Source organism: Melanotaenia boesemani, chromosome 20 (assembly GCF_017639745.1).
Source record: "Melanotaenia boesemani isolate fMelBoe1 chromosome 20, fMelBoe1.pri, whole genome shotgun sequence".
Taxonomy (NCBI): Eukaryota; Metazoa; Chordata; class Actinopteri; order Atheriniformes; family Melanotaeniidae; genus Melanotaenia; species Melanotaenia boesemani.
The window spans coordinates 6,278,090-6,304,033 of record NC_055701.1 but is presented as its reverse complement, the minus strand read 5'-3'; the positions used below and the strand labels follow the sequence as shown (position 1 = coordinate 6,304,033).

Below are 25,944 nucleotides of genomic sequence, written 5' to 3'. Positions count from 1 at the left end.
ACTATGGGAGAGTGAAATAATTCAATCCACCAAGCAGCTCTAAACAAGAGTGAACACCAACAGGACAAGATTGTAACGAATTCCACACATTCAGCTGTCTTACTTATTTCACAAATGCACAATCCTTGCAAGTTATACCTCGTAAAGGTGATTTATCAGGCTTTCCAACAATATATAATACAACACCAATTGGTAATTGTAATAGGGAAAAATAATTGACTGAAATAAAATGTCAAAACTTTTTTTTTGAGGAGTTTATGTAGTTTCAAATTTGATACCTCGTAATGATGGTGAATATAAACAAAAAGTACAGACACTTCATGTGTTTTTTAAGTTTTATTCACACATTCACTGTTACATCCATTTCATTCTCACATGTAAAACTTTGTGTCTTCAGTGACTTTTTGTGAGACACAACCAACGCTGTGGCACTTCATAGGTGCTCCTGTCGTCTGTATCATCATAGGGTATGTGCCATGAGTCTCCTGTCGTCTGGACAATGGTGTCATAGCAGGGAATACTCTGTTAACAAACATACAGACGGTTAGTTTGCACTATTTTTTTTACCTAATTTCTAAATATTTGCCTTCTATTTTTTACCTGAAATCTGACCCTCTTGTTTGCTGTGATGTACCCATTTACCACTAGCTGATGGCCCCTCTGCCACTTGAAGAAGAGACGCCTGGTGGCTCCGTCTGGCAGACAGGCCTTGTGGTCCCGCATCAAGTCCCTGCTCACAAACCGGCAGTGGTTCCCAGAATGCAAAGTGGCATACAGCAGGAAAGGGTCATCCTCAGATCTGACACACATGGTGAAAAGTAGTTGTGAGATAAGTTAAATAAACACAAATCCAGTGTTTTGAATATTTAATAGCACAGCTAAGTCTGAGTGAATCTATCTTCTATGTTAAAAAAATAAGCTACAATTTCATGTCTAAATTAACAATGCTGCTTTTTTTTAAATCTCATACAATACTGGTTATGTTTTACATATTTTATATGAAGCTTCTTCCACAGTTAAATTGTGAGATTATTACATGTTATCAGTAAAGAAGCAATGGGCTTTCTGCTGGATAAGGTTCATGTTCAGTCTGTCCCAGGATCTGGAGGGCCGTAGCATGTGTTTCCTCCCCAGTACCAGAACAGTCAGGCCCTGATACTCGAGCTCTGACACCACCGCCAACAACTGAAACACATACAAAAGTATCTCAGCACTCATCACACGAAATTAAACATGAATATCTAATTACGTCAAAACCAGTCATGAAACCCACAAGTCATTAAGATCCACAACCACAATGTAGGATGTGATAAGAAACTCTTACATGAGTAATGCAAACTTTCTGTCATGTTTTTACATATTTTGCATTTGCTTATGTTGTCCTGTTTAGATTGGGCTTGTCAGTACAGCTCATGAAATCCCCTTTAAGATCAATGTCAACGATTATACAAGTGAATTAGAATAAGCTTTGCAAATTGTTGCATAGTGTGGAAACAGCAAGCATTAATATGTGGAGACAAACATGGTCAAAAGATAGTCCAAGCAATGTTGTGGAGATCAGTCATAATTGTGAGACACAAAATCGTAATTTTGAAATATAAAGTTGTGATTTTTAAAATATTATTTTAATACATCTTGGTAAATTGTTGTCTGTGCAAGCAATTCATCCCTTCTTTTAAAGCTGGAGAAATGTTATCATGAATTTCTGCAACCTTTTTTTTTTTTCCTCCAAGCATGCAAGAAACGTTTTACAATGATGACTCATTTTTGTGCAGGCATGGATGAACTCCAGAGCAGCAAACCGCCACTCCAGTGTTTGCTTAATCCACCTGAGGGCCTTATGCAGTCAAACCTGGGCTTTGTATTGGTTTTTCTAGCAATGTTACACACCTCTCTTTAAGAAGACTTTCTTCGACTTCTATATCTCCACTGGATCTTCTAAAATTTCTCTGACCTGATAAATAAAACTGAAAATACTTTCCTATCTTCCCACAGTGTTCTCCAATACTGCGAGCACAAATTATTTAAATTTTTAAAGCATGTATGCATAGCAGGAACCACAATAATGTTTTATTTTGGATATCTTTTAACATGTGGGCTAGAGAGCATGATGTTCTTGAATGGATCTTTATAAATGGAGACAATTTCAAACATTAGCTGCTGGATTTCTTGATATTCGTTTGAAATATACCTGCTAACACATTACAAAGCAAAAAATGAGTCAGTTTAAAATCCAAATAATGTGTAACTCTCACAATTTTATAGGCCACAACCCTGTCAGCTTAAGGTTAATCTTATATTAAAGATGAAACTTAAGAGGAAAATATCCAAATTTCCATTTTTATCTCCACAATTTCCTGTTATGTTGCAGTCACTGTCCCTTAAATGTGGTAAGTCAGAACCTATACTTATGCTATTAACCCTTAACCCTTATAAGTTGCTAAATAGTTATTTTAACTAAAGAAAATAAAAAAAAATAAGTTATACGGCCTCAGTTCTGCTACAGCTTATAGTGCAAAGTTTAAGACATGGAAGAAGAAAAAAATTTCTTTTATTTTTTTCTCAATTAGAAGCTTGGATTTCCAAGTTTCCACTCGTTAATGAATACAGCATCTGCAGGTATGTTAAAGCACACCAGCATGAAAATGTAGTCTATGTAAACAACAGTTCTCAGCATTTGCCTCTGAAACTTAATCAGAGAGATATTGACCGGCAGTGAAGCTCACGGTTCAACCGGCAGATATGTGACATGGTGGAATTACAACATAATTTTTACTAATTTATTACTTGCTGGCTAGCTGTTACAATGCTCTAACTAAAGTTTGGTGATTTGACAAGTTGGACCAATTCATAACTTGCACTGGGACTGTAACTCAAAGAAGTACCAACTGTCTCTGAGCAAAATTAAGAAGAAGGAAAAGTAAAAATGCAAGTCTGTTTGGTGTCTGGCAGTGTTTGCCATTAGGCTGGGAACTGTACGCTCTCTCATACAGTAATAACATGCTTAAAGGCACTGATCGTAATTTGAGTCCAAATTTACATTTGCCTGGTTGGGAAAAGATTTATGACTGATTTCAAAAGAGGTACACCTCAAAGAAAAGAGGACCGAAGTGGAGTGGATCACGCCACCCCCTAAAACTGGCTGATATGAACAGAGATATAAAGAAAGCTGAAAAAGCAGCGGTTGTTCTGCATTTCTGTGACCAAAACATGTTGACGATATTTACTAGGATTTCATAAAATAGTTTTTTTAATGGTAAATAAAAAAGCCTGTAATATGTCTAATTTCATTGTGAATTCCCTGACTTTTCCTGTGGTTAAAATGTAAAATATCTTAATATTTATACATGGATAACCTCTTTATTTGGTGTATCTTTTCATGTCCCACTAAGGACAAATTATAAACTGTACTTTGCTTTCTTTGGCCTTTCATCTGGCATCATATTCAGGTCAAGATCAGTGTTGTAAGCAAAGTTTTATCTGTACACTAGCATGCAAAAACCTTGGTCTAAGTTTTTTACTAATGAGAGTAGTTGGGTGAGGAAAAGATTGCCTGCTTTCCAAAAGGCTCAAAGTTAAAGACAACACAGTTTATTTAAATCTTAAACTTCACATTTCAATTTCCCTTCTTTCACAGAGACAAAAACGGAAAACAGCCAGAAGAAAAATATTTGGCACCTTTTACGGTCCATTCTTGGTAATAGCCCCTATGGCAACTATCATAGCTTGTAAATGCTTTTGCAGCCTGTTAAGAGTCTTTCAGTTCTTGTTTTGGGGATTTCCGCTCGTTCTTCCTGTAAAAGATTTCTAGTTCTGAGAGATTCTTGGACTTTCTTGCATGTGCTGCTTTTCTGATGTCTGCCCAAAGATCTTAGATAATGTTAATGACCACGAGCAAGTTGGCAAAACCTTCAGCTTGCTCCTCTATAGGTAGTCTATTTTGAGAAGAGTTTGGGACCTTTAAGCTATCATAGAAACCATTCTCATTTTCTCTCAAAACATAATGTGCTTTGGTACTTAAGAGCAAGAAAACTTCTATTTCCATACCTTTAGTCTGAAGAACTATGAACTTCTGACAACAATTTGTGAACATCTGATGCTGAATTTTGAGGATGCATGAAAGATTTTATATTGATGACCCTTCCATAAGGTGATATTGCTGCAGGTGTAACTGCAAAGAGGAGCAGTGGACTAGCACTCTTAAGTCTGCTAACTCTGTCTGAAAGCCTTTTGCTTTCAAGGAGCACTATTTGTCTTTCTAGCAGTTCTTCAAACATCTCTTTCAGAAGGATTTCTTAGACTTCTAGATCTCATCTTGATCCTCTACTGTTCCTGTAAACTGGTAAATTGTGCTGGAAATACTTTCTATAGTTCTCCTGCTTTGTGAACATCAATTCTTTTCATTTTTAAAGAGTTAAGCAGCTGCTTTGACAGACTCAAGGCTGCTGAATATTGGGACAAGGTTTGAGGAGGCAGAACTTACACTCACTGGTCACTGTATTAGGTATACTGCACTCTTACCAGGTTGGACCCCCCTTTTCCTTCAGAACTTAATTCTTGATTACATAGATTCAACAAGGTGTTGGAAACGTTCCTTAAAGCTCCCACATTATGTAAAATTTACTTTCTAAAGGTTTTCAAACAGTCATATGTGTCCTCATAGCCTGTGTATGAGGCCCAAAAAGAGAAAATTCTCTCACCTCTCTCACTTGCTTGCTCCACTTTTTAGCAAATGTGTGCTCAAATGGGTGAGTCTGAGATCTTTCCCTTTGTGACCTCACCTCTCACATTTAACCACCAGCAGCTTGAACTGTTGATCTAAGGCAGGATGGATCCACATTTTTATGATGTTTCCATTAAATTCTGACCCTAGCATCTGAATGTGGAGCTGAAATGGAGACTCATCAGACCAGCAACATGTCTCCATCTTCTATTGTCCAGTGTTGGTGAGTGTGTGTGAATTGTAGCATCAGTTTCCTGTTCTTAGCTGACAGGAGGCACTCGGTGTGGTCTTCTTCTGTTGTAGCCCATCTGCTTCAAGGTTGGACGTGTTGCACGTTCAGAGATGCTTTTCTGCATACCTTGGTTGGAACCAGTGCTTGTTTGAGTTCATGTTGCCCATTCTCCTCTGCCCTCAGACATTAACAACACATTTTGGTCCAAACAACTGGTACTCACTGAACATTCTCTCTTTTTAGGACCTTTCTCTGTAAACCCAAGAGATGGTTGTCTGTGAAGATCAGCACTTTATACAATACTCAGACAAAGAACCATGCCACATCAAATCCCTTTCTTCCTCATTGTGATGCTCAGTTTTAACTTCAAGTCATCTTGATAATGTCTACATGACTAAATGCACTGAGCTGCTGTCATGTGACTGGCTGATTAGTAAGTGTTAACAAAATAGGTGGAGCTAATAAAATGACCAGTGACTGTTTATAAAGCTTTGAAAATCGCATCACTTGGTTTTATCTAACAAGAGCTGTTAAAAACTAAAACCGTAACAATAAAGTGCCAAATTTTCCTTCCATCCTACTTTTTTATTTTTTAGTTTATCATTAACTTTTGGTCACTTTTTACTAGGACTGCCCAAATGTCTGCATGCTACCTATTTAGTGTTAGCATTACACTGTGTTAGCATGGCGGTTGTAGTATTTTGCTGAATTCAGCAGTACAGCTGGTCTCTGATTTCATTTATTTGCATAAAAAGTCCTTTTGGTGGCCTATTTGTAAATTTCTATGCCTTTAATTTTCATAATTTGCTTTGCTTTCCCACAACTACAGCAGATAACTAGACAGGGAAATAGGCTTATCTGTCTGTACTTTCCTGTCTCGCAGCTATATGATACATGAAAACAGTGTGAGAGACATATACACACAGACAGATGTGGGCAGGCAGACAAGTAGGTTAGGTGTTGTTAAAATCAGGTACTGGCCAGTTATAAAAGCTGACATTTAACTTTCAGACAGACACACACTGCAGGGTTAGTCATAGTGAAACAGACAGAAAAACCCATGTGTTGGATGGACATACATGTAGGAAGAAACCACTAAAAACTAGACTGTAAAACTGTGTGTGTTTGCAGAAATAAAGGCAAATTGTAAACCATTTAACTTTGAAATTAACCACATTCTGCATGCATGTGCATCTGTGTATTTTCTTACCGTCTCTGATAGCTTGCTTTTATCTTTGTTAATGTTTGCTACATTCAGCCCATCTACGACCACATCAAAAGCTGGCTTCCTCTTCACAAACCCTTTAAACCGCTCCAACTCCTGAACAAACACAAATATATGGAGAGGAAATCAAACAAAGGATGCATGGAGTCTAAAAACCACAAAATTTGGGTCAGTGGAAGAGAATTTAAAGAGAAAATGATTAAAATTGATAACCTGTACACGGGAACTTTTTGTACTTAAGTTCACATGTTGCATCATGGCATGGCATCAGTTTTCAGCAGACGTAGTAAGACAGAACTTTGAGCTCATATAGTCTTCAGAAAAGGTTAAAAATTGACTAATGTGCTAATATTTAGCTATCAGCTAATTGCAGTTTGTATTAGCATCCCAAGGCAAGTGCTTAGCTGGCTTTTATTTATCAGCTCGAATTAAACCCAAAGAATAACTACTGGGTAAGAGTGGCTGAGTTCTCTTTTTGTCTTTCTGTATCTGATATTAATCTAAATAAAACTTTTGAAATCATCATAGATATTTGAAATCATAGATATAGATATATATAAGACCAAGCCATAAATCTTGCTGCATTAACACAGTTACATAAACCACCTTTATTATCACCCTGAAAACAGTATGCATTAAAAATTAAAGGACTTTTCGTTGACTCTGCATATGATACAGAGCGTTGATACTCGTGTTTTCACTATGACTGAGAAAATATACCACACTGGTCCAGTTCTCCAATCTACTGGCTTCCTGTGAGCCACTGAATTGATTTAGGAACACTGTTAGTTTACACTGAATAAGCTCAAAGTTTATAACTGATCACCTGGGACAGGTTTATGCTCTGCTCAGCCACTGGGATGTTTAAAAGCAAGGATGAAAACATTTCTGTTTGTAACTATTGATTTATTCCTTTTTAAAACTATTTTTATTTTATGCATTGTAACTTAATAACATTGGATTTGTCATATGTTCTTATAAACAATTTCTTGTGACTTCCCTGAATGCTTAAAGTAGGACTATGTAATTTACTGACCTTAAAAATATCTTTTTGACTTGTTTTAATGGCCCAGTGACATTTATTATGAACATTCCTTGAGCCATCAAAACTTTTTCTTCTGGGGCGCTGCATCACTTTACAGTTGAATTTCGCTTAACACACCACGTCACATGCTAGCAACTGGATATCAACACACCAGCTGTTTTAAATGCACACCATGGACAGACCAAAGGTTAACCCTGGACTGACTTTTACTCGATGGAAAGAGCTCAGAGAAGACAAATGGACGCCGAATTAAGGCTGTTACATGCTCCGCAAAAAGCGAGTACTTTTTTCTTGCTCTCAAGGACGGACTTGGCCGGGACAACCTGCAGCTTGTTGTGGATTGGGTGATTGGTCAGACATTTGAGGTGCCACAGACAAAGTTTCTTGTTAAGTATAAAATCCCCAAATCAGTTGTTCATTGCACATAAAAACACAGACCCCCAGCAGTGATCTCCGCTCCATCACGGACGAAGTTTCTTGTAAGTTTATGTATTGACCGGACCAAAACAAATGTTTTTCTTGCGGCCCCGAGAACATGAACAAACGCAGAATATGTAAAAGCTTTAACCATCGACAAATTGTTGCACCGGGAGGAAGATGGGTACGATTTTCTCGGTTAGTATTTATCTAGTATTCTATTGGCTGGAGGACATTTGACAGACAGCTCATTCAGCAACCCAAGAGAGAGGAAAGAATCTCCAAGAGCAGAAGATCTAAGAGAGCACAGAATGTATCTGAGTGCGAGGGAAGGAGACCAGGAGATTTTAACCTGAAACACTAAATTTGAAAAGAGGAGCAGAGTTTTGAAAGGAAGAACAGTATATTGGAGAGCAAGAAGGGTCTTTTTGGGTGTGAGAGAAGTTTTGAGAGAGCAAAATGATATTTGAGCATGAAAACAAGAAATCTTGCTCTCAAATCAAACAATTACCCTCTTAATTAAGGATACATAAATACCCCCATAAGGGTTATTTTAGTCCGGCCCAGAGTGGTTTACAGATCGTCCCAGAGCTTAGCTACTGGTATTGAAATGTCTGTTGAAAATGGGTAAAACATTTACAAGGTTTTAATTCAGTCAAAATAAGAATGAATGGGCTACAGTTTAGCTAAATTCCACTTAAATCCACCTGAAAGTCATGACATGTAATGATGATAAGCCTTTATAAAAATGTGCATATATTTAAATAAATAAATTTGGGATGTGTGAAGAGCTTATTTGTCTACAAATGAATAGAAATAGAAGCTGACACATTGACTGGTTGAGTGTTGAACATCTGCAGAAAAAGTGCAGAGTTCCCCAACATCAGAAGTTTGTTCGGTCTTGGAGTCGAGAAGCATATCTGAACTCCACCTGTGAGCTCCCTTGTCTGATGGTTGGCTGGTTTTCTCACTCTCTGATCACAGGCCTGCCAGTAAAAGAAACAAAAAAAAACCCAAATCTTTCTGGCCTTTCCTCATTGGCGGTGAGACAGCCAGCTGCCAGCAGAACTATGCAACAGTGGAAAACTCATTGGTCTCAAAAAGTTTTTTGCTTGTCAAATTAAGTAACTGGATAATTCACCACAACTTGGAAAAAACTAATTTCCTGCTAGACATGATGAAAATCAGCTGTTTTCATATTATCTAACTTCCATTAAAGTTTGTTACTAAAAAAAAACATGGAAACTAATGTGAAAAGATCTGCAGCCATTCAGTCCCTTTAGCCTAATTTTACAGAAGCTCCTAAAAATGCAACCATGTGATTTGTTTGAAGTTTTCTTGTGCACTGCAGGAAATAATGAAAGTTTCATTTACATAGGGAAGAATTTATTTCCAACCCACCAGGGAGCAAGTCAGTGGCGTCAACACTGTGCTACAGCTTTGTGCCATGAGCAGGAAAGTTGTGCTAGATAGACAGAAACATTGTTAGTACTTTCGCTTTTAGATAGCAGTGATATGGAAATAGCCTGCTGTGAATTCCCCTGGACTTGAAACTTTACTTTGTGCGCAGTATAATTAGAATTCAATCAAATTCTAAAAATGTAAAAACGGCTGCAATATTCCTCCTTTGTAAATGCAGTAGAGATACAGCACCTGTCAGACCCGGGTGGTGATATCCATTTAAATGCCTTAAACACAAACAAATGCACATAATAATGATTTCTGTAACAGTTTGTCATTGGAGATTCAGATAAGGAAGGTGAGTGATGGAAAAGAGAGCGGAAAAGAGTTATTCATGAGCGTGCAAGTTAAAGATAAAAAAAAGCAACTTGCATTTATCGTGACAAAGAGAAGATTAAGAGCAGCGAAAAGAGGGAAGAGAGAGATGGAGACAAAGTCCAGTGTAATTATCCAGGGACTTTCCAGAGCTGATATCTGAAACCAGCTCATTGTGCTGCTGTGGATAATATGACTGCTTAAAAACACACACACACTCACATCTTTACTTGCATACATAAGCTTACAGTAGCACTGGCACAAACATTATCACAAACAGAATAATAATAATACGTGGGAAAATATAAGCACTGGCAAACAGAACATGGAGACACAGTCTGTAAACATAAAACATGACTCACAAATTCAAGAGCTGCAGAACCAGTTTATCTCATTTCATCGGCTCTGTTTTATTCCAACATTAAAATCTGGTTTTATAATAAATGATCCATTTTGATAGGTCAGAATCCACATCTAAGTTATTTTAGTATCAGACTGACAAGCTGATATTATCAGCTGCATTTTGTCTATATTGCATTATAAAAACTAAAAAAAAAAAACGTAGATGATGTTGCCTGGTGGTTTAGTTTAGCTTTTTAATGAGAAAATTATCACATATAGTTGTTATCTCTTTCAGGTTGTAAAATAAATACTTTTTGGGACAACATTTGATGTAATTATTATCTAAATAAAACAAAAATGTTGCTTTTCCATATGAGAGGCAATTACTCCACACAACTATATCTTTTTTCCGTTACCTATGGTCAATCCGCACCTTAGTATTTCTGTAAATTATCTATTTATTTACCATTTTTTATCTTTTTTTTTTTTGCTCTTTGTAAAGTCCGTGTGTATATATTTTAGAATGTTAGTCTCAGTGTTTATTTTACTTTCTACATTACATAAAATTATGTTCTTTATTTTTCTCTTTATTTACTTTAAATCCCAGTGACTTGCTTTATACTGCTCCTTTGTGCTGCCCCACTGTGCCTCTATTTTTTATCTATTTATTTATTTACTGTGGAATTTATTCGAATTAAATAGCTTGTATTAGGGATCACCGGGAAGATCTTTTCATGTCAGGACTGATGCTACAGCATCGCACATCAGGCATTGTGTGAAAGTACTGAGGTGGAACATGAGGTCAAAGTTGATCTGCTACTGATGTGCCTCTGAGCTGTTAAGGGAGGTAATAACAGAGCCAAAACCAGTCCAGCTGTGTGAGGTGCAAATTTCAGTTGCAAAATACACATTTTAAAAACATCTGTTTATCATTATATTGGCATAAAAGTAACGATTACACATCTCACCTTATCTTCAGTGTGTATTCAGCATTTCTTAGACATAAAATAAAGCTTACATGCCATGATAATAATAAATGATTTTCAAGTCATTCAGAAAACTGAATGAGAGTGCTCTGAAGTTAGAACTGGGCAACTTTAATATCGCAAAAATCTAATCTAGTCTTCTCCACCCTATCTAAAGTGCACCTCGGACAAACAAAGATGAATCCAGGAAGTGCCTCTACAAAAACTTTTTTAAGTTTGACATCTTTAATGTCTTCACTTTTTTAGTCATATCAGTCATGGATCTGTGATTATGACCATTAACATTGGATGATAGAGGTTGTTAATGTAAATACAAACATGCAGCTGTGATCCAGCAGTTCAGCAAAGCAAGAGCAAGACGCATTCCACAGTCCTGGTATGAAACCAGCCTAATTCAAAGGAGAAAAAGTACTGGCTTTGTTTTGCAGAATTTTTAGACTTTTGTTCTTGTTTTGAAAGCTAAAGCTTTTCGTTACATCTCTGCATTCCACTTTAGGAGCATATTGTAGGTTAAACTTTTTTATGAAATGCATATGTAATGTTATCTAAACATTAGATAACAGTTAAATGTTAAGAGTATGTGTTTTCAGTAGTTTTGGATTGCATTCATTTATCATTGGTAAATTTATCATGGGAAATTATTGCATTTGTAAAGATCCTGCAAAGGTTTGGGCACCAATGGAAATTTCTCTGTCACTGTGATTAAATGATGGCGTGATCTCCAAACAGGAAGAAGTGAAATTAATTTCCACATTTTTTAGTTTTAAAAGAACAAGGGGAAAAATTCCCTGTAGAAAACCATATCATACCTTCTCCAACAGCTAACTCTCAATGTTTGTTTCAGAGTTTTTTTTCCCTCCAGGTTTCTAGTTCTCAGACTGTCTGACTGACTGTCTACCTTGAGCTTTTAGGCCTGTGAACAGACTCTTAAAAACATCCAGTCTCTTCCAACTGAGCCAACTGTTAATTGTCATGTAAATATAGGATCAGTATGCAGCTGCAGAAGCCATGCTTTTTTTTACATTCAGTGTTTTTCCACATAAATTCAGACTTATTCTCTTTCAGATATTGTGGAATTAATCTTTCCTGACTGCAACATGTACCTAGACCATGACCAACCCAAGAGGTCTTGTTTATATTGGATCCCCTATGTTCTTAACTTTACTCATTTGAGGCAAAAAAAAACTTTTATTTTAACTTCATCATTCCACAGAACTCGTTTCCAAAATGTACCAGGCTTGTTTCACGAGATTATGCATCCAAATGAGATTTTCCTCCCTACTATGCACTGTTAATATAAACTCTTTATTCTTAAATTATGTATTTCTTTTAATGATTTGCCCTTCTATCAATTCTATGGTCAGTTCTCTTAAAAAAATTTCTGAATCTTTTTAATGTCAAACTGAGCCTATATTCCTGTGAAAACTATAATTTTCTATGTAATTCTAAAGCTTTAAAATTTGCATTGCTTTCTGTGTCTAAAGTTGTGCACAACACTCCTCTCCTAGAATTAAACTCTTAAAAAGATAACCACTGCATTCATCTTGCTAAAAATGTTGAAAAAGAATGTTTGATCTGTGTTTTTTGTTAATTGCCTGCAGCATCCAAGATCCTTCTAGATTAAAAAAGTATAATAAAGTATTTCTGATTCTGCTTCCAAATCTGATCTACACAGCTGAAATTGGAACCCTCAGCTGCATGTTTTAGCACCTATCTATGGGTCTGAGATTAAAAATACACAGTCCTTTCCTGTAAGCTGTGACAACTGCATTAATCATCACATAGAAAAAGAAAGAGTGCTCTTATTCTCATGCTCTTGCTCTCCTCCTCTGTGCATTTCTGTCCTGCATCTGTTGCTTCATTGTTGTCTGAAAGCATTCTATTTGCCTTTAAAATGATTTTCCTTTAACAGGGACTTAATAAACTGTCTGTCTGCTTGGCAGGAGGTCACTGTGGTCTAGATTCACATGGTGCTGTGCATGCTGGAAATCCCCTTAATCTAACTAACTATTCCACCCACAGACTCCCCTTGACTACTGAAAAACATAAAGGAGCACATGCAAAACTTACTCTAGTCATGAACTTGGTGCATTATCAGCTAGACACTATGCTTCTTCACAAGCTGTTTTTTTTAGATATTGCCATAAAATACAACTATTTTTTTTTTATTTATTTCAACTGAGGCATAAAAATGCCATCCTAATTTTGTTTAGCATCACATTAGCGTCACATGTATTGATACCACAGCTGTCTATCAAACAGGTGGTCATTCCTGCGCCTAAACTAAATGGCTGATGCTCTCATGGATATATGACCTTTCAACACACCTGATATGTCTTCCATGACAGGAATAAGAATCTCTTTCATCAACAACCTAAAAGTTATTAAATTTTCATTTTGAATATTGTTACAACAAGATCATTAAAATGGCCTTTATTTAAAGTTGCTTGACAGGAAAGAGGATAGAAAGCGTGGAGGATGACGCATGGTAAAGGGCCACAGGCCAGAGGCATGAAGGAGCTTCAGCCACTGTGCATGAGGCACTCACCCAACCAACTCAGCTATCTGGTGCTGTTTAAATAATGTTTTTTAACCAGGAAAATAATTAAGAACTGTAATGGTTAATCTGGTACTGATTTCCTCTATTTCTTCTGATCCCATTCATCTAGAATTTAACAGGCTGTTTGGCCAACTTACTCAGTTTCATTTCTACAGCTGAATGTGTAGCAATGATGCCACCTAGCAGACGTTAGCGGGAAACAAACCTGAAGTAATGTCTTACTAAAGGGACATGTGATGTTAATATTTGCTCTCATTACAACATGATGTGTTATTTTCTACAGTTAGGATTCATTATTTGCAATAAAAAAGAAAAATGTACAAAACCTAGAAAAACTTGTAACTTTAAACTGAACATTGCTTTAGTTCTAAAACAGCTGCAGCTTTACAAAGTATATAAAATATATGAACATATTAATATCGTTACAAATTTATATTCGATGACCTGACCGCACAAATTAGGTAACACCACTGAAAATCATTTATTAGGATGTCAATAATTTGTAGATTCCAATTTTTAATACCAGAGGTTCATTAAATAAATAATACTTTCAGATTAGTGGACAAAAACATCCAAAATACACAGTGATATTAAGTGTCCGACATTTTGTCTTACAGCTGTTTTCATGAAAATAACAACACATATTTAATGAGATATGTAATTTGCATGTTGCAGGTGCAGTGCAGAGTTTCTGTGTTAGACAAGCCTGTTAAATTCTGACTGGGTCTTTTTAATTACAGAACCTAAAATTAATCATACAAAATGTGGATTGTGCATCAGTCTAGTCACTTTTAACTGTGTAATACTGCGTGTACCTGCAGAAATACTGTCTTATTCAAGCAACTGGCTTACGTAGGTAGATGTTGGGTGAGCTAGATTAATTTATAGCAAAAGAACGAGCCATTAACTGTTATCATTGAAAAGAAAAAAATTCAACTCTAGTTTCAGTCTTCTCTGTATTGTTTTTTTCTGCTTAAAGTATGAAATATGTTTCCTGAAATGTAATTGGTCAGTAATTTCTGAGAAAAATTTGTAGTATCACTTTCATATGTTGTTGATTTCTTTCTATGATCCCACTCTGTTGACAAGCTGATGGATGACGGTGCCATGGCTGGACATTTTCTAGAGATTCTGTATTTCTCAGCAGCCCTCAGAAGAGCTTTGCTGTTTCGTTTTTATCAAAAGTTGTGTTCAAGTGTTTCTAAACTTATATCCATTTCTTCATAATATATTTTTTATACATTTTGAAACAGTCGTAAACCAGCACATAATCCATTTAGCTTTGGCCAACAATATGCAACACATTTATTAAATAAAATTACTTATTTTTGACAATCATCCTCTCCTAAACATCCTCTAAACCTAAATATGGACCTTAAAAGCTTCACAATGCTCTTTACAACCCACATCTACCCAGACATTAATAAAACACTTTTTATTCTGTTCATACAGAACATTAGGGCCAGTATGGAAAATCTAGCCAAATGACAATTTTACATGTGAACTAGAGAAACACATTGAACCACACCTGTGATATAGAAATACACTAAATTGCCAAATTCACTCACCCATCCAAATAATTGAAATCAGGTGTTCCAATCCCTTCCATGGCCACAGGTGTATGAAAATCAAGCACTGAGGCATGCAGACTGTTTCTACAAACATATGTGAAGGAACGGGTCACTCTCAGGAGCTCAGTGATTTCCAGCGTGGTACTGTGATAGGATGCCACCTGTGCAACAAGTCCAATTTTCTCCCTCCTAAATATTCTACAGTCAATGGTCAGTGGTTTCATAACAAAGTGGAAGCTATTGGGAATGACAGCAACTCAGCCACAAAGTGGTAGGCCCGGTAAAATGACTGAGTGGGGTTGGCAGATGCATAGCGCACAAAGGTGGGCAACTTTCTGCAGAGTCGGTTGCTACAGACCTCCAAACTTCATGTGTCCTTCAGATCAGCTCAAGAACAGTGCAAACAGAGCTTCATGGATTGGGTTTCCACGGCCGAGCAGCTGCATCCAAGCCAGACATCATCAAAAGTGCAAAGAGTCAGATGCAGTGGTGTAGAGAACATTGCCACCGAACTCTGGATCAGTGGAGACGTGTTCTCTGGAGTAACAAATCGCACTTTACCATCTGCCGATCTGATGGAAGAGTCTGGGTATGGCGGTTGCCAGGAGAACAGCACTTGTCTGACTGCATTGTGCCAAGTTTAAAGTTTGGTGGAGGGGGGATAATGGTTTGGGGTTATTTTTCAGGAGCTGGGCTTGGCCCCTTAGTTCCAGTGAAAGATTTTGGACAATTCCATGCTCCCAACTTTGTGGGAACAGTTTGGGAAAGGCCCTTTTAAGTTCCAACATGACTGTGCACCAGAGCACAAAGCAAGGTTTATAAAGAAATGGATGAGCGGGTTTGGTGTGGATGAACTTGACTGGCCTTGCACAGAGTCCTGACCTCAACCCGAAAGAACACCTTTGGGATGACTTGGAGCGGAGGCTGAGAGCCAGGTCTTCTCTTCCAACATCAGTGTCTGACCTCACAAATGCACTTCTGGAGGAAGGGTCAAAAATTCCTAGAAACACACTCTTTGTGGAAAGCCTTCCAAAAAGAGGTGAAGCTGTTATAGCTGCAAAGGGTGGGCCAATGTCATATTGAACTCATTTGATTAAGAATGGGATGTCTGTTAAGTTCATACGAGAGTCAAAGCAGGTGAACCAATACTTTTGGTAAAATAGTGTATTTATTATTTGAAACCTTTATATGTAACACCAGTTTCCAATAAGAAAAAAATTTATATTTTATAGTACATTGCAGATATTTTTATTATTTACAGTATTCTTAAAATGATTTGTATTGTTGTTGAATTGCTTATATCCTGAATACTCTGAGGAGTTTTGAGAGAATCGTTCTTTTGAGGTTCCAAGTTATCTGTTGGTGATCTAAGTATTAAATTTAGGATCAATTACATCTTGTACTTGCAGCTTCCAAGAGATTTTAGGTGGAACAACAGTCGACAATGGTGGCTTGTATTCACTATGTGTCAGTGCTTGTAGTGCTTTTTTTTCTGTTTGGCTGAACATCACTTGTGACATTGACAAATACGTGCTTTGTGCAGCTTCTAAGGAAGACATGCACAAAATCTAAGTATACCACCTCCCTTTAAATATGACCTTTGAAGACCTTTAAAGACTTTTTAAGAGTCTCTGTGTATATGTGTGTGTGTACCTCTGGAGTGGTCTTGTTAAAGACATCTTGCCCCTGAATGATGTCAGCCATCACTTTGTCTTTCAGCTTTTGATACTCCTCCTGACTCAGGTGAATGGACTCCAGTTTTGACCCACAACAATTACACACTCCCCTAAACACACATATACATTTACATAAATGACACATGATATCACATTGTGGGCATGTAAAAACTAGAGAGTGGAATCCTTACTTTGGGGCGGCGCTGGCCCAGCTTCCTGTCCATTTTTGTCCTGTGAGACTGAAGATGGAAAGCAAGAGGCAGAGAACAGAGTGACAGAAGTGAGATTTGGTGATGTAAAGTTCATTCAGTTGGATAAAAATGTTTTCAGATCAAATGTCAGTCTGCAACACAATAGATGAGGGAAAAAAGCAAAAAGATGCCTCATCAACTCAGTTTATGCATCAAATTGTGGTTGTAAATCAGCCATCCAGTCTCTGTTTCCCACTTAAACATCTATGTCTTTATCACTTCGTACCTCTCAAACCAGCTCTTGATGCTATTGGCCACACTGTATTTAGGGTAGATCTGGTTGTTCCTCATGTACCACAGAATTCCCAGAAGCTTCTCCTGCTCTTCAGCCTCATAAATAGCCAGCTCTCCTTCATCCCCCTTAGTCTTCTTTGCTCCTGTAAACAGAGCATCCCAGGTCTCTTGATGTGGGGTGAGTCCCTTTGTGATCAGTTCATCATAAAGAGCCCAAGCAGTGGTCGTATCGCCGTGTTGCATAGCTGCTGCAATGACATTGCCATAGTTGCGTGGTGATGGAGTAAAAACCTGTTGGGGTGACAATAAAAGTCAGATAATATAAAAAGTTGTGTAGTTAATTTTGTTTTTACACAAGAAAATACTTGTTCACCTTCTTGACTTCTTGCAGGATGCCGAGCGCCTCCTTCCACTGCACTGTCCGACTGAAGGACTTTATAAAAAGACTGGAGGCTCCCGTGTCCAGAGAAGGGAAACTTCCCCGCATGATGCTGTACAGATCAACCACCTCAGCGTCATGGCCACCACTCACACACAGCGCCAGATAGCGTAGCAGCAGCTCATACGACAATGTACCTGTTTCCATGGTTACAAAAGTGAGCAGGGACCTGTGACAGGGAATGTGTATGTTATTATGTCCAATCTTTCACTTGCCTTATTGTCATGTTAAATTAAAAATATGTACTGTACATAATAAATTCTTAACTCTAAATCTTGAAATGTAACCTAAACTCTTAATATACAGGGGTTTTATTGTCCATAGAAAATCAACACACATATTTCTGTCAATTAAAGGGAGAATTATCCATCAAGTGTCCCCAAATATGGCTCCTTTTACTTTGCAATTTTCAGGTCTGCCCCCGAGGTGAAGATTGCGCTCATCATCTGGATTTCAAAACGCTGTGAATTTCCCAGAGACTCCTTTAGCTTCCTCCATTGAGAAGGAGGGAGAGGCCCATCTGGAGGTTGAATCTTTCCTGTAAAATGGCTGTGCTTTAGTGCAGGAAACTCAAACAAATATTAAAAAGAACCCTAAGAGTGCTAGTGGTTTTATGAAAAGCTGTTTTGGCAGGAAATGAATTTTAAAAAAGGCAAAGCTGTGCTGAGTGTTAAAAGATAATTTATTTACCTGCTCCTCTAGTTGTACGAGGTTCAGACTCTTCCTCATGCTCCTTGCCATCCTCGGAGGCTTGCGATGCCTTCATCTTAAAAAAATCTGCTGTCCTCTTTGCTGTCCCGGCAGCAAACACAGACTTGGGAAAAACAGGCTTCTGCTGAAAATTAAATCTTTTACTTTTTTTATCCATGGCATTGTTCCATAACTCCTCTTTGCGCCGTGGGATGGAGCCTGGTCCATCAGTCTGCTGACTGTTCCTTCTGTCTGTCTTTTTGCCAAAAAGACTTAGGTTAATGTCTCTTGTGCAAAGAAACCGTAATGAACTGGGCATCTGTGGTGATTGGCCAAGAGAAGTCTTGTGCATGAACAAAGCTGGACGTTCATAGTGAAGGAAAAACTGTAAAGGCTTTAAACATACTCTAACTTTTACTATGAAAGTAGAACCCATGATAGGATATTTAACCACTGACCTTGTGAGAAATTTCTGTAAATAATTTATCACTAGGCTTCTTATTCCAACCAGCTATAAAACAGAAATTATCCCATGCTTCAATCTCTAGATAAATGTCTCAATAACCTAGAAGTAACAATGTCAAGTTAAGTAAATCTAAATATCACCCTGTCGTTGGCTCTAAAGAACACTGTAATTATAATAATATAATCATAAAGGTCGCTCACATAGCCCTTATATTTCCACAACGAACTACTACTTCAGTTTCTTTCCAGCTACAACTGGAGAAAAGTATGACTTGTGGTCGCACATTTGTCCGTCATCAACATCAGACAACTTCCTTTCTAATGTTACATTCACGGTACCTCGGAAGTAGGATAGAATAGAACTTTATTGTCATTGCAACAAAGTACAACGAAATTACAAGTAGGACACTAGAGCTCGAAATTGTGTTTTGGAACTCAATTTTTAATTTTTCCATGCTGGTTCAAGAATTTATTTAACATCAACAACTAAATAAAAACCTTAAATATGTTTAAACTACTTTGTCAAATTATGCGAATCGTTGGCAAAAGAATTCGACTTTTTATGCCGTTTTTAAATTTATTTAAATGTATTTATTTATTTATTTTTGCATTCATTATTGTACTTTATTAGTTGAAACCACAAATTGCCAATTCTCGGTTATCTGAATCCAACAGGAGCTGAGTTTAAAAAAATAATAAAACAAAAGCACAACACTGAGACAAAATCGTAGTTTATGTGAGATTCTGTAGGTGAAACGTTATTTGATTATGCAGCATCTCGGCACTCTATTAATTTGTTTGGCATGTATGTCACATGTACTGATAAATTACTTATAAAAACGTGAGCTTGTTTTGTCTTTCTCTCCGTCTTTTTATTTTGAAAATCTCACCGGAAGTCTCAAGTGTCATTCGTTTATTGTTTTGTGTTTTTTAGCCGCAACTTGACGTTGTGGCTTAGCTACTTTAGCAGTTGACTTTTGCGACATATTCATGAAAATTTTAAGTTTTTGTTATGGCTAATGAACAACGCCCCCAGTGGTCGGATATTCTGAAGAGGAGAATAGCAAACGTCCAAAAAGGCAAGAAAGAATGAGAATTACTGCGAAATATTGGTTAGCTAGCTAACGTGAATGTATCTTAGCAGTTTACAGTATAACACTTTGCTAGATGTAAGTTGTTGATGTTAAAAAAAAAAATCTAAAACAAAATGTCTGATTTCTTCCTTTTGCTGAAAAGACGAAAAAAGTGACGAGGAAAAGAAAGCTGAAGAAACGGAGCTGTTTACCAAATATTACACAGAGTGGAGAGGAGAAGGCAGTAACGACAGCTCCTACAGGACCGTTCCACGATTCTACTACAGGGTACCTTTTAATTACACGAATTATGTTACATTAATAAGTAAAAACTGTCAAACGTCTGGGAGCAAGAACGTGCAGGAAACAATGATACAAAGTCTTGAACTATGTATTTATGCTTTGCTTCCAACGATCAATTAATTCTTCTTCCTTCCTTCTGAGAAGTGGTTCCGTGGGTTACCTGAAAGTCTTTGAATTTTTTTTCTTTTACCATTGGCTGTATTTCTTTTCTTTCTTTTTTTTCCCTTCTTCTTCTTCTTCTTCACTCATTTGGAGTCCAGTTACCTACCCCATCATTTGCAGTGCCCCCTCTGAAGGCCCTATAGTTCCTCCCTAAATGATTTTATCATGGGGACAGGATGTAAACATTATTGTTTACTTCTGTTTTTGTGTTCTACCTCAAGACAACAGATTCACCAGTGAATTTATCCGCATACTTTGCTTTATTTTGAGGTAGTTCTAACCTGTTCTCATAATGCATCTGTATTAGCCTGTTTAGCAAGCAGTGGAACTTGTCCAGTTTGTCTAGTGTTTTCTTTAGATGCAACTTTTTAAACTTATGCCCCACTTCCATATCCCCCTATTTTCACACACTGATTAATTACACACATTGATCAGCCTGAAAAAATGCTGTATGAGTGAGACAATTGAGTGGAGTTTCCAGACACTTGTAAAGGTCAAAGAAAGTAAATACTATTGGATGCCTTTTCAGTCCTTTCGCAGCCCTGCAAAAAAAAAAAAAAAAACAAATTCGGCACTATTAAAGAAAAAGTGTAAATACAAGAAAGGCTAATGTAAAACAATTGTAAACATGCTTCTTATACAACTTCTTTCTAGCTATGTTGGTATCATAACATTTTAGATATGTTTAAATTTTATAAATGTCCCAAAATTGGTCAGTGTATCACTGATAATCATTTCTTTGGAAGTTAAGATAAAGTTGAATCCGCTCTAATGTTTGTTCTATTGTTCAGCACTTTGGGCAACTGCTGTTGCAGAAAATGTGCTTTATAAATAAACTTGAATTTGAACTTGAACAAAATCAAATTAAATCACAGATTCTGTAATTGGCATGTGTAACATTATCAACTTGACAAAATTTAACTGGCATCATAATGACGTTTTGCAGCTTCCAGCTGAGGATGAAGTACTACTTCAGAAACTCAGAGAGGAATCCAGAGCTGTGTTCCTCCAGAGGAAGAGCAGAGAACTGCTAGATAACGAAGAACTGCAGGTGAAACACCATTAAATTCACAATGATCTGCTAACTTACAAACCTACAAACAAACCACTTTATCTTGTATGTTATTTTCTTTGTTTAGAATCTCTGGTTTCTGCTTGATAAGCATCAGGTCCCTCCAGTAAGTGGAGAGGAGGCCATGATCAACTACGAAGCCTACCTGCAGGTGGGGGAGCAGGCAGGGCCCAAGTGCAGGTAACTAACTACAGGAAGAAACTTACTGGCAACCTCACAGATTTTTTTTAAGAGAGCATGATTGTACTTGATTGCACAAAGGATTTATCAAATTTAAAATATTGGATTACCTTAACACCTTGACTTTTATACATACTTGTCTTTCATGTGTCTGGGCTGGTGATAAAACTGTTGTCAAATCAGGCAAAAAATAAATAATAATAATAAAAAAATAAAAAAAAACACACACAAACACACAAAATCCCCCTTGGTGGTGGTCATCAGATTCATTCAGCCACATTTACACAGACTTAACCTTAAACCAAGCATTTATACTAAACATTTAATTGATGTTTCTGTCTGTTCGTTAAATTCATTTAATAAAATTAAATTCTAGTACAGTAAAGAGATGTCTGACTTTAATTTTATATATGTACAGCAGCAATATATAGAGAAAGAGATAAATATTTTATTAATCTTCGTTGGGAAAATTGAAATTGTCCAGGAACTCACAAATTTACACATATTCAGACTTTTACAATAAGATAAGTAAGTAAATAAATAAAATATAGAAGTAAAAGATTTGAGAGACACAATAGTAATAGATAAATTTGTCCAGATAGTGCTGTTGCCAATGAGATGAAGACTTCTTATTTTCAGTTTAAATGTGCAAATGTGGCTTCCAGAAGCTGCACAAAAAAAAAAAAAAACTGACATGTTCTGCTTTTCCGTCAGGAAATTCTTTACAGCCAGAGTGTATGCAAAGCTGCTGCACAATGACCCGTATGGCCGGATCTCCATCATGCAGTTCTTTAACTACGTCATGAGAAAAGGTCTAAAAACTATTTTTATTTATACATTAATCTGCAAGGATTGTTATTACAGTATGAAGCAAATTTATAGACACTCTAAACTTATTTTTGTTCATTGTATTTTAGTAAATGTTTGGTATCCTGCTGCTCTGTTGTCCTGCCTGGATTGTAGTGTAGTGGGAGTATCTGGTCACTACTTGTGTCTGTTTTTCTCCAGTGTGGCTACATCAGACCCGAATAGGCCTGAGTCTGTATGATGTGGCAGGACAGGGCTACCTCAGAGAGTCGGTAAGAGTCAAACCCTGATTTCAGTTCTAGTGAGTTAAGTTTTCCTCCTCAGCTGATGTTGCAGTGCCGCTGCAAAGCTGTGACATTTCAAGTGCTTTACTCTCACTTCTGATCCTGTGTAGGATCTGGAGAACTACATCCTGGAGCTGATCCCCACTCTGCCACAACTAGATGGACTGGAGAAGTCCTTTTACTCTTTCTACGTCTGCACTGCTGTCCGGAAGTTCTTTTTCTTCCTCGACCCGCTACGAACTGGTGAGTCTCAGCCTTTCTGTGAACTGCAGCTAATTTTTTTTTTTTACAGACAAGCAGTGGCAGAGAAAGTTGTGAGAAATTCCCAGAAACAGCTGCTTCAAGACATGAATGATCACTTACATGATATTTTGTATGTGTATAGAATATTAAACATGCACAGCAGGAACATACAGAAACAAAAAAGGTACATCTCAATGACAAATTTAACTTTTTATGTTTCCTCATGTACAGTGAAATTATGTGTGTACTACTCTCCAGAGGCAGTTATTCAATTATCGGACGTCACTTGTGTCTCTAATGTGTGATCTACGAAGTTTTTTTTTTTCACTTTTAACAGGAAAGATAAAAATCCAAGATATCCTGGCCTGCAGTTTTCTGGATGACTTATTGGAGGTAGGACTTTTTTTTTTTTTCATCACTTTATTAAGTTTTAGAGGCGACGCTAAATGTTATTTCCACAACCCTTTAATTAGTAGCTAATGACCAGGTATCAGCTGTGTAAATGTTAAATACTAAAATATTAAACCAAAGCAGGTCAAATAAAGTTGAATTTTTTCTCATTTACATGCTCTTTCCCTCTCTTTGTGTGTGTTACCAGTTAAGAGATGAGGAGTTGTCTAAAGAAAGCCAGGAGTCAAACTGGTTCTCAGCCCCATCAGCTCTCAGAGTCTACGGTGAGAAAACACTCTGGGTTTACTGTGTATATTGATATGAAATGACACACTGCAATGATACACAAGTTGTGATATGGTTTTGTCATTAACTTCACAGTAGAGCAAATTTACGTCATGATGGTCAAAATACTGGTATTCTTTTAATTGACTATATTATGTAATTTACCAGTGTGCTTGTCTCATAAAAAGCTCTGGATCATGTTTTGTGGAAAAGAAAGTTTGTAACCTGTAGATGTATTTATAAACTATTGTTCTTATTTGTTTAGTGTTGTTAGCAGGGTTGCTGCTACATGTAAATGATCATGATGCACATTCACGCCAAAATAAAAGGCGCCATGCCTTCAGAATTATTATTTATTTCAGGCGTTACTAATATAATTTATTTTGTATGAATGGATCCAAATGAACATAAAATCTATATTTGCCCACATTTATGAACCACAATAAGAGTGAAATTGTTTAGCTTAATACTATAATATTACTTGTCGCTAACATTATTATGTACACCTTGCAGGACCCCCGTTTTGCTTTCAGAACTGCCTTAGTTCTTGGTGTCATAGATTCAACAAGGTGTTGAAAAATCTCCGTAAATCCCAGCAGATCAGCGTTTTCTGAAATACTCAGACCAGCAGCCATGCCTCATTCAAAGTCTTTTAAATCCACTTTCGTCCTCATCCTGTTGCTCAGTTTGAACTTTAGCAAGTCGCCCTGACCATGTCTACATGACTAAATGGACTAATTTGCTGCCACATGATTGATTAAGAAGCAGTTAAACAGGATCTCTAATAAAGTGGCCGGTGATCATGAATGTTTACATTATTCTAGGACAGGGATCATCAAATCTAGACCTTTTTGTCTGCATCTCAACAGGCCAGTACCTCAACCTGGACAAAGACCACAATGGGATGTTAAGCAAAGAGGAGCTGTCACGTTACGGCACAGCCACTCTTACCTCAGTCTTCCTGGACAGAGTGTTTCAGGAGTGTCTCACCTACGATGGAGAAATGGTATGAGTGACAGTGTGGAGATATTCTCTGGTGCTGACCCTGTGACTATCTGTACGAATGGGGGATTAACTCTATGCTGGCAAAGGCTATTGTCATTTATTGGATTTTTGATCATGGAGGCGAGAGCTAAAACTTATTCTACTCCTCATCTGTTTGTCACACTAGATTATTCTTTAGCTGCTCATTGAAATAGAAAAAAGGTTTCCTCTTTGGAATGGTAGCACACACATTTGATGGTGCTTGAGTTTTGTAGGACATTGATGATAAACATCAATTATTTCTGTGCTTCCTCATCTGTTTTCCAGGACTATAAAACCTATCTGGACTTTGTGTTGGCCCTGGAAAACAGGAAGGAGCCAGCAGCCTTACAGTATATTTTTAAACTTTTGGACATGGAGAATCAAGGATACCTCAACGTCTTCTCTCTCAACTACTTCTTCAGGGTATCACCTTCAAACATCTAATATAAACACAGCAATGATTGTCACATTACAGACAAATGTATCAGCCAAACATGAATGATCAAAGAAATGATCGAGTAAATACAATATGATTTTTATAATCACACTCATTTTGCAGTACATACTCACCTTAAACTATTGTGAGACCCTCTTATTGTTTTGTGTGTGTGTATGTATGTCAATGTTTCAGGCTTTGCTTTGTCTTTCAGGCCATACAGGACCAGATGAAGCTGCATGGTCAGGAGCCTGTCTTCTTTCAGGATGTCAAGGTATAACAAACTAAATCTTCTCCACACTTTTGTACTCTCCACACTTTTGTACTTAAGTAATGGAGGTGGATGATGCAAATACTGAGTTATTTCAAGACTTTTCAACTCGACTTTATTTGAACAATACTTCTCAAATACAAGTACAAAACAAAGTTTTTGAGTATTAATAAATTATATAATTTTCTTGCCTTTCAGGATGAAATCTTTGATATGGTGAAGCCTAAAGACCCCTACAAGATCACATTCCAGGATTTGGTGAACAGTTGCCAGGGCGACACGGTTGTCAGCATCCTGATTGACCTCAATGGTTTCTGGACCTATGAGAATAGAGAGGTGCTGGTCGCCAGTGACAATGACATCAGCAACACAGCTGACCTCGAAGACACATGAAGATCTGAGGCTGAGATGTAAAAAAAAAAAAAAATAGTTTTTTTGTTTACAACAGCTTGATCAGCTGGAGCGATACCTATCTTTTTGACCTCTGGAAACGAGATGAAAGGACTTGAAACATGGTTGAGCTGGATGGAAGAAATAAGTCGGGTACTTTTGGTCTTTAAATATTGTTTAGTCATTTTCCTATAAAAACTACTTTTACACTAACAACTTTTCTGATATCAGTTCTTATAAAATTGTCTATTAAAAATAAAAAAGAACTCAGAAGTAAACCATGAATTGCATTTAACTAAACAGTTTTATTTTTCTTTAGATTGAGGGTAAACAGAAACCATTCAATTAAAAACTACAGGTGGTAAACTGTTAATAATGCTGTTATGACAT

The 25,944-nt window shown here is 37.1% G+C and overlaps 2 protein-coding genes across 3 annotated transcripts; one reads left to right on the top strand and one right to left on the bottom strand.

Moving 5' to 3' along the window:
• Positions 1-319: 319 nt before the first annotated feature.
• On the bottom strand, positions 320-18,928 carry LOC121631032 (protein only RNase P catalytic subunit). Of its 2 annotated transcripts, XM_041971657.1 has the most exons (10): positions 18,168-18,928; positions 17,877-18,015; positions 17,412-17,646; positions 17,031-17,329; positions 16,745-16,792; positions 16,531-16,663; positions 6,166-6,276; positions 1,037-1,185; positions 601-799; positions 320-522 (listed from the first exon to the last, which is right to left on the bottom strand). In XM_041971657.1, the coding sequence occupies exons 1-10, from the start codon at positions 18,601-18,603 to the stop codon at positions 394-396; spliced, it is 1,878 nt and encodes a 625-aa protein (XP_041827591.1). In that variant the 5' UTR covers positions 18,604-18,928; the 3' UTR covers positions 320-393. The 2 variants fall into 2 exon arrangements, with proteins under 2 accessions (XP_041827591.1, XP_041827592.1); XM_041971658.1 differs by lacking the exons at positions 16,531-16,663; positions 16,745-16,792; positions 17,031-17,329; ... (1 more) ...; positions 17,877-18,015; positions 18,168-18,928 and adding an exon at positions 6,394-6,436 and having other exon boundaries at positions 321-522.
• A 623-nt stretch (positions 18,929-19,551) lies between these two features.
• ppp2r3c (protein phosphatase 2, regulatory subunit B'', gamma) lies at positions 19,552-25,919 on the top strand. The gene is made up of 13 exons (XM_041971659.1): positions 19,552-19,711; positions 19,869-19,993; positions 21,117-21,221; positions 21,310-21,422; positions 22,137-22,234; positions 22,431-22,501; positions 22,624-22,756; positions 23,094-23,149; positions 23,355-23,430; positions 24,301-24,437; positions 24,743-24,880; positions 25,108-25,167; positions 25,363-25,919. The coding sequence occupies exons 1-13, from the start codon at positions 19,645-19,647 to the stop codon at positions 25,555-25,557; spliced, it is 1,374 nt and encodes a 457-aa protein (XP_041827593.1). The 5' UTR covers positions 19,552-19,644; the 3' UTR covers positions 25,558-25,919.
• Positions 25,920-25,944: the final 25 nt, after the last annotated feature.